At 34.7% G+C, this 9,869-nt stretch overlaps 1 protein-coding gene across 1 annotated transcript; it reads right to left on the bottom strand.

Annotated features, from left to right (window-relative positions):
- Positions 1-4,221: 4,221 nt before the first annotated feature.
- LOC107826638 (uncharacterized) lies at positions 4,222-9,191 on the bottom strand. The gene is made up of 3 exons (XM_016653638.2): positions 8,981-9,191; positions 8,053-8,218; positions 4,222-4,746 (listed from the first exon to the last, which is right to left on the bottom strand). Exons 1-3 carry the CDS (start codon positions 9,045-9,047, stop codon positions 4,494-4,496), a joined length of 486 nt encoding a protein of 161 aa, XP_016509124.1. The 5' UTR covers positions 9,048-9,191; the 3' UTR covers positions 4,222-4,493.
- Positions 9,192-9,869: the final 678 nt, after the last annotated feature.

Genomic DNA, 9,869 nt, shown 5'->3' with positions numbered 1-9,869 from the left:
TGAAGATTCCCTCTTTATCATATCCATACAAAGTTCACCTTTTTACATCTTTATCTATCTTTTCTTCCTCGATCCAAGAAGAATCGAAATATTTAAGGGCTTACCATTACCCATAATAGTCGGAAGAATCATTGGGAAATCTCACTATTGTCATGTGACTTATATGCAATTATTTACTTAAAATGTCATTTATTGCTTTTTTCATACTCTTAAATCATTTATTGCTCCGTTATTGCTCCTAAATAGTGTTATCTAACAACACGCATGTGGTATCCTCCATAAATACACTAGATCTATCATTTGAATATAAATATTGACTTAGATTAACTCTTTTCACTATAAATGTAATTGTGTAACAACAACAACTCAGTATAATCTCAATAGTAGGGTCTGGGGAGGGTAGTGTGTACGCAGACCTTACCAGGATATCCTGGGGTAGAGATGTTGTTTCCAAATAGACCATCAACATCCTTCCCTCCAAGAACTTCCACCTTGCTCTTGGGGTGACTCGAACTCACAACCTCTTGATTGGGTGTGGGGGTTGCTTACCATCAGAGCAACTCCTCTTGTCATAATTGTGTAACAACCTAAATCTAAATTTTAGGTCATACAGTATATAATTTATATTATTCTCATTTTACTCTTGATGACACTTTCTTGTAGGACTAACATGTCATGTTTAATGTCATAAGATTCAAAGGGTAATTTTGATATGCTATACACATATTTAGTTCAAATCTCAAGACTATAAAGCTTTCTTTGCATTCTTAAACTTTGTATCCAAACACATAAAATGAAATGAAGTGAGTAGTGTCTTTAAAAATATATATATTGACATGTTACTTACTGTTGTTTTAGGTTACCAAATTAGAATAGCTATAAACAATTACCTAAATTTGTAGGTCATTTTGGCCTAGCGGTGTAAACAAATTACACACTATCGATGCACAAAAGTTTTAAAATATAACTCATACGTTGGGTTTAAAGCAACAAAAAAAGAAAAAGGAAAACATGTGTGCAATACTTCATCCATCCTCGGCTATTCATCAGTTACTCGTTCTTCAGTTTCTTACATTGCCTTCTCTATTACTCCGTTTTTTTGTCATAAATTTCCAAATTTGTTTCAAAAAATTTGATTTGGATGAAATTTGGTTTGAAAATGAAAATATGTTTGGACATCATTTTTCAAAACATATTTCGCCTTTTGTTTTTTGAAAAAAATATTGAAATGTGACTTATACTCATAAGTTCAAAAAACTATCAAAAATACCCAACAATTCCAAAGGAACAAACTTGTTAATCTTGTATATGCAGAACCTTCATCGATGTCATTCATTATCTGTCACGATCTAAATCGATGGGCCGCGACAGACACCCGGTACCTTACTCAACCGAGTACCAACATAACGTATCTTTTCGTATCATACTATCATAGGTAAATAAGTCAGAGAGGCTATCGTGAGATAAGTAGAATAAAACATGGAGAAATACTCGACATTGGACGATCCAACATGTAATCGAAACTTATACATATGACGTACGGGCCTATAAGGCCGGCATGATCCTTTATATACTCAAAACATAGGCCGACAAGGCTATCAAAGAATCTGTATACATGACATATGTCTACAAGCCTCTAAGAATACATAATATCATAAAGGTCGGGACAGAGCCCCGCCATACCAAACAATACACATCTAAATTATACTGACCAAACAAGTAACTCCGGAGCAAATGGAGTACACTAACATCTTCCGCTGAGCTGATCGCCTACTTGGAGGACTCTCGACCTGTCTATCGAGACCTGCAGGCATGAAACGCAGTGTCCCCAAGCAAAAGAGACGTCAGTACAAATAATGTACTGAGTATGTAAGGAATGAAAATCAGTAGACAATAGACATGAGAGAAATATGGAGTAAAAGACACGACATGTAAATCTGAATAGCTCTGTGAAATCCTTTAATATTTAAAATGTCATCATGTCGTGCATAGATACATGTGTTCATAACATCATCAAGCCTACGAGGGCATCCCATCATATCATCTCGGCCACTGTGGGCAAAATCATCATCGTATACCAGCTGATCAGGTAGTGGTTCGTATATAATGCCATAACCTTTCTCATATCCCATATACATATATATACGTGTATATAACGCCATCTGGTCATGGGTCAATGTGCATATGTAAATGTATGAAATGCATGTGAAAATATGTTAATAAAATCTCTCGATACGTCATAAGACCATTATGCCTCTGACTAATATCATGAAATAAATTTTACCAACTTGCGTATTTTTGAGACCCATGAACAAATGATAGAATAATATGACACATGGGGAATCAAGAACATAATCACCTCTAGTATTTCTACGAATAGAGTCGTTTGTGTCGTATAGATCATGCCAAAAGAAAGAAGGGATAGCCTTAACATACCTGAACCGATTCTCTTGACAATCCCTCCAATACATGTTGATTGCAACAAAATATGTAACGACGGATCGAAGTAAGAAAAATTCTACATAATATTCTTTGAGAAAAATTGCATCGTACTTTCTTAGAATTGCAAAATTCCGTTGCTATAACATTACGTAGTATTTGTATGAAAGATCGAAACAACATCACGTTGCAAGATGATATGGTATTCTTTCTTGAAATGTTGATAAAGATCTATTTCTTACCAAATGGAAATTAGAGAGGTCTTTATGATTTATATTGTGTGGGCCTCACATTGGCAAGATGACTAAGCCATAGATTTCCAAGATTTTGCCACCTTAAAGTGTTGTTTATGAGTCACTAAATTGAGAAAGAGGGGCTGCCACGTTGGGTCCTCATTTAGGACTCATCCAAGTCTTAATTTAATAATCAGTAATCCCTTAATTAATTAATTAACCTTTCATTAATCAATAATCAACCAATTACCCACATAGTTAATAATTATCTCAAATTACTTAAAATACTATTCATTTTTAATACACTTTTATACATCATACTATCATGGTCATGTGGTACCTTGTATGACACTAGTCTATAAATACACGGTATTATAGCTCGGACCGTATTTTTTCTCAAATTGCCAAACTTTGATGAAACTTATTTTCTTCGATTTGCTTGTCCGCTCACCTTCACGAATTTATTTATTCATTGTTTGAAATAGCATAATACTTATGATTCCAAAATAATCTCATTCCCGAGCTTTCGACTAACTTACGACGAAACATCAACGTACAAAAATGTGGGATGTAATATCTCATTTCCTATTTTATATCAACTTACTCATGGCGTCCTTCCACGTACGAAAACATGGGGTGTAACATTATCATTATCACAAACTATAGTCTGAATATAGATAAGTTTGGCACAAAATTATTATTTTTATAATGAACTACATAATACACTATCCTAAAACCATAACCTGATATTTTAATATCAACTGCTAATAACACAATTACTAGCCACTATAATTCGTCAAATTGCAATAATATTACGTGATGACAGTAATTAGATGGTGGATTAGTTGGACCATAATAGATGGTGAGATTTTTTATAAAATACAAAAGTTTAGGGTAATTTTTAAAATTGTTAAAAAATCAAACAGTAATATTTTGGGCCAAAAACAAGTCTAAAGCTAGTTTTGGGATTTGAAAATTTTATTTTCAAAATCTGCCAAAACATGAATGAAATCTATTAACAAACATGTTTTGCCAAAATTTTTGTGTTGTTATAAAACAATAAAAGAAGAAGAACAGTATTGCAAAGAAAAGTAGGGAGAGTGAATCTTATTGATTTAAGATGAATTACAATGAAATATAACCTCTCTATTTATAGGGAAAAAGTGATTTAACCACCAAATAACAAACCCCAAGATCTCTCCAAAATATAGACATTCATTTTAAATAAAACTCTATTTACAACGTGTTTCTATTACAAATCAGAAGAGATGAGGAATTTTTCTCAAGATAAAACGGAGTAAACCAATAATCATTCTTGTTTCTCTTGTAGCGACAAGTGAAAATTAGTTTGTCAAATTTTGAGCTTACACATCAGTTCTATAGACCTTTTAGTGTTAAGTGAAGGAGAGGAAAATGGCATACATAATATTTCATCCACAAACACCCACAGAAATTAAGTTGGACAAAAACACTCTTCTCCATCACTTTGCCATACATATACGAAGTAGGCTTTCCTCCAAACTTTACTAATTGTTTACTTCAACATTCATTAAGGAGAAGCAGGGAGCTTTTACTTAGCACAAACTACAACTATTTTGCAGTTCAAAATACAACTGATCTAAAACATGAAGTGGCAGAGCGACCCGTCATCAAGAGAACTATCCCCCCCCCCCTCCCCGAAAAAAAAAGAAGAAAAAGACAGAAAAGGAAAGTGCTCTTTGACCCCCTTAAGTTTTCTGCAATGTGCTGCCGAAAACATATACATAGTACTATTAAACAAATTTTATCCTGAGCGCTTAAGGCCATTTCGGGAGGAAAACATCAAGACTCACTAGGAATAACGTTAAAGAAATGATAGACCTCTTCTTCATCGATGACTCCAACATCCGTCGAACAAACTGAACAGCATACATGTTTAAATGTCTCGCCAATATCAGAAGGCGCTTCAGCCTCACCAGATCCATGTCCTTTCTTACCCCTCTTTCGTTTATTTCCAAGCTGTGCCACTTGTTCGCTCTTGATCTTGCAATTGACCACAAACATTGCTCGGTACTGCGTAACATTCTTTTCATGCCTGCATTATCAAGATAACATCAATTCCGAATTGCAGAAATATTACTAGAAAGCTAACAAAATGAGAAATGAAAGCTTGCATTAGTGACAAAATGCACCTAGGCGCTTTCTTGATTGAACAGCTGACCAATTACATGCTAATGCTGAGCAATGGTTAAAATCGGATGGTAACTCAACAGGAGTCTCCATCTACAAGCTTACTATTCAAAATTTAACTGGGCAATGTCATATAGCTGCATTAGCTTTTCGAAGTATAGTAAGAACATGATACGGAAAGCTGTCTTCTGCAAATATGTTTTCAATTACTATTAATACATAGATGAAGAAAGAGTCACTTTACTTCTGTTATTGCATTGTTGGTCCCTCTTGTTCAGAACTAAACATGACAGACCCATTTTGCAAATGTCAATGCGAAGATTCAACAAGATCAGTAACACGTCAACTTCAGGTTCATAGAGATTCGGCAACACTACTAGCAAAAGTGGAGTTTCACATTCAAGTTCGAGATTCAAAGAGATCAAATATTTCTGGCTGTTCTGGCAACAGTACACTTTCAACTTGCCATTCTTTCTTTCCTAAAGCAAAAGGAAACCAGAGAAAATGGAAGAAGAATCAAATGAGTTTATCGTTCAGCTGGTTACTCCGGCTTTGGCCAAGTCATAACAGATTTCATTGCTTCAGGAAATTACTCTTTCCTAAAGCGAAAAAAAACCCAGAGAAAACGGAAGAAGAATCAAATAGAGTTTATAGTTCACCTACCTATCTCCTGTTCACAAGAGGTGCCTTCTTAAGTTCTAGTAAAATATTGACATCCACCATGTTGCAGAGAAGACATGATTTTCCCAAGCCTACTAGCATAATAGACAAATCAGAAAAACTCCTTAATTATACTGAATACTGTGACGTAAATCAAAGCAAGGAAAAGGTGATGGAGCTAGAAAAGCAGAACCTAAAGAGAAAACTCGAAGCAAATATCTAAGACAATGATTTTCTGATGAAGTGTGGGCATTAAATGGGAAAGACAACTAGGTGATACCTCAAGAACAATACTTGCTTGGTTTGAAGTGCAAAAGTTACAACACTTCTATATCCTATCTGTTATCTGATGCTTGATCTAGACTTAGCTTATCTGTCTCTGTCACTCTCACTAAAATAGGGGTCTTAATCAAGATCAACTTTTTTTCCATCCACCATCTTTTCATTTGCAGTCAAGCAGCAAGCACTAAAAACTCTTACCATCTCTTTGCATGTAGAAAATGTGAATTTCATTCCTTGTTTTTTGGTAAGTTTAAAAAAAACATTTGAACAGTAAAAAGAATAATATATTTTATCACTGATGAAAGAGAACTAAGCAATTGGAATTATGTACAGAGTTGAATCCCGAACGAAGTACATGGGTATTCTCCTAAAGTTCACGAAGAGAGTTGAGGAACTCAACAAACTGTGTCTTATGTGTCTTTCATGTTAGGTTCAGAAGGCAAACAACTTTAGATTATGCACTGCAACTTCCTCGTTTTTCGTACTACCCAAAGAAACAGGATTGTCATTTTGTCTGAGTCGACTTACAAAATTTCTGACCCGACTCTTCAGATAAAACAAAACAGTAAACATAGTGACAACTGGAGAGAAGCACAGTTACAGATTAGCTTACAAGAATTACAAGGACACTAGCAACAGAAGTTGAAGTAAGAACTCCATGAAAGCAAACATCCTCCGACTTAGGTCGTCCTTCCTCTCGGGATGGATATTTGTGGGTGGGGTATATTGATGTCATTTGGCGTTGAAGAGAAGTGTAACTGAGTTGTTCTAGCGCGCGCTTTTCTTGCTTTTATTTAGACTAAACTTATTCACTTTTTCCACTTCCCAGGCATTCAGCTGTGTCCATCTCTATAAAGCATAATGATTTGTCATTATCCACCTTCACAAGCTTACTGCCAAGTACTAACCATTTTATTAATTACTATTACTTATTGAAAAAGAAACTTTCCGAATAATCCTTTAATATTTGCTTTCACCAAATCTAAACTGAACCAGGTTATTATCTGTTCCAATCATGCAAGAACACATCTTTGATAATGCCATTCCCGATCCAAATACAGTTTTTTAATAATTAATCCTAATCTAGGTATCATTGATGCAAAAACACCATAACAGTAATGTTGATTTCTCTTCTTCACCAACATTTTTTTGTTTACATTAGAAGGCTATTTCATGTCTACCGTGTATCTGGTTGATCGTTACCCCTTTTGCTCCTATTTCATCAAAAGGGATTATATTTGACTTTTACACCATTATTACAAATGCTAAACTCGACCTCTACATATTTAGTGCACCCTGGTAATCATTGTGAGCAACATCCAAATATCTGAAATGATACTACAAATCAAGGTGCAACAGATAGCATACAAAACTTTATGGAGAAAAGATTCTCTCTACAACTCTGCAACATGGGATGTCTCTTCTTCTCATTGCTTGATAAACTTCGCTAAGGGTTGCAAGTACTTCCTATAAAAGCACGACCAATTTCCTTTGAGTGAGACGATCTGGTACCACTAGACGATGAAGAAATAGAGAAATTAAAGGAACTTAGGCATTGGAAGTGAATAAAGACAAGTAGATGCAACAGAGGCGGAGCCAGGATTTCAAATTTATGGGTTCGAGATTTTAATCGCCTTAAGTTACTGGGTTCTAAATTAATAATTCATATATATTCAATGAATTTTTTAAGACAAATACAAGATTCGAACCAAAACTACTGGGTTCAGCCGAACCCGCTCTCGGCACTCTAGCTCCGCCCCTGGGATGCAAGAAGATCCAAATATTTTGGCTGATTGTTCCTACAATAAGTTTCACCATTTTCAAAAAATAATGATCTGAAAAAAGAAAAAAAAATCGGAAACCGCCTCTCTACCTTCAAGGTAGGGGTAAGGGTCTGCGTACACACTATCCTCCCCAGACGGCCAGAACCCCACTTGTGATATTACACTAGGTTTGTTTTTGTTGTAATGGTATGAAAAAGACCCAAAACCAGTATATAAATCCGAGAAAGCAAGAAGATCCAAATATTGAACTTAGAAGGAAGTCCAGTTCATTTAATATTGGAATGAAATGGACCTGTATTGAGCAAATGGATATAGATGATTCATATAGCCTAGAAAAATCAATTGCGACTGAGGCTTAGTTGATTGATTAATTGGCTGAAGAAGATCCAAATACTCCAGTAGTAAAGTAACAGAGTCGTGCAATCAAATATATTCTTTTTAACATTCAAATTATAAGAAAATTCTAAAAACAAGAAAAGCAATACCTTTGGCAATCTAGACAAAGTGTGGTAAAACAAGCTGGACAATTAAGGATGGCATCGGAAGTACGACCACTTCTTTTCTTTTGGACCCAAAGTTCATCCTTGTCATCAAGTTCTGAATCATAAAATTCTGGCTTGATGGAGTAGTCTATCTCATCATCATCAGAAACTGACAAAACATCAATGTAAATATAAATTAGAGAAATAATCCCATAATAGTGTAAGAGCAAGGTTCCATCCAAAGGAAAGCTTTCTTATCTGAACAGTCCAGAGGATTTGGCTTTTGGGTTTAACAGTCTATGCATATAAGCAGAGAATTATCATTCTTTTCCTTTATAACCAAGAAATTCATGAGGACCCACGGCATACAGTTCAAAACTCCAAGGATAATGGGCCCACACCTCTACCTCTTTCTCCACTTAATATCAGCTTTTGTGTGTGAAAGTTCGAACCCATGACGTCCGCCTAACACACATATATTCTTACACTATACCAAAGCACTGAATTATCATTCTTTACACCCAAAAAGAGAGACAAAAGAGGTAGAAAAAGGGGGATGTTGGGAGTCCATAGCTCTAATTGGAAAAATATTCATATTGGGAAATTAAGGGTTGGTAGGTTAAGTTCAACTACATTAAGAAATGAGTATAACAATCCACCAATCAACTATGATTAAATTCAAAAATTCAACTAGTTGGGGTGGCTATCACACTATAATTTTGAGCAATAAACTACCAAAATCCTCCTACTTTATTCGAGTTCAGGACCAGCTATGTGAAGCTCATAATGGCTGAGTTATATTAAGAATTGAGTACTAAAGAAAAGGAATGTTCAATGGGTTTGAGTAATCATGAAAACATTGGTATCCAATATCCATAGGATGAGAAAAGATTGTTTAACTGAGAAAGGAGGAGAAAGAGCTACCGCCTACCTATTTGCTCAGAGTGAGAAGGCGATTCCTCTCCCTCTTCTCTGTGATGTTCGTTTATGTTTTTCATCTCTTTTTTCCGCCGAGAATCGAGATGTCCGGAGGAGTTTTGCCGCCGTGCCGGTGACTCTGTAAGTCGGTAAGCGGTGAGCCTGTAGCATAAACGTGAATGGAATAATTTAACTCAAAAAATGGTCCTTTTAAGTTTGAAATTTCTCTTTTTGTTTTTCATCTCTTTTTGAAATCCTAGCAAGGAAATGAAAGTTTTTGGCCAATATTGTCCCTTATATTTGAGCGTAAATTTATTTTGGTCCCTTAAATATAATTTTGAGTATATTTAATCCCTTAAGTATGCTAAAGTGGAGCACATTTAGCCTCAGTGACAGAATATGTCAAAGATCAATTACGGGGTTGGTTTCGGCATTCGCTGTCTTTTTAATTTACTTATCGAAAATATTTTAAAACACACACTAATAGTACAGAGCTGATAAATTTAACATTTTTAACATTGAAACTTTTACTTTTAAAATTTTCGGTTGATTTTTTCAAAAAGAAAAGTTAAAATTTGAAAAAATAATGCTGCCAAGATCACTTCTAAGCATATTATTGAAGCAAACAAATAACCAGATTGTATTATCACTTTTTGCCCGCGCCAGAAACTATTTACATCTGGTAATCAAAAAAGTATATAAAATTTGTATATTAACATACAAAATGTGTATATATACAAAATAATATACAAATTGTATACATTTTTTGGTTATTATTTTTACAGTAGCCATACAATGTCATTTTCTCATTGGAAATTGGCACATAGGAGATATTTTCAAGGACAAAATTTTAGAAGACATTATCTAAAAATAAGGAATTAACACGATAATTTGCGTTATCC

This window comes from Nicotiana tabacum, chromosome 18, assembly GCF_000715075.1.
Source record: "Nicotiana tabacum cultivar K326 chromosome 18, ASM71507v2, whole genome shotgun sequence".
Lineage (NCBI taxonomy): Eukaryota > Viridiplantae > Streptophyta > Magnoliopsida > Solanales > Solanaceae > Nicotiana > Nicotiana tabacum.
Note: the sequence above shows the minus strand (reverse complement) of the source record. Positions and strands in the feature narration are given on the sequence as shown.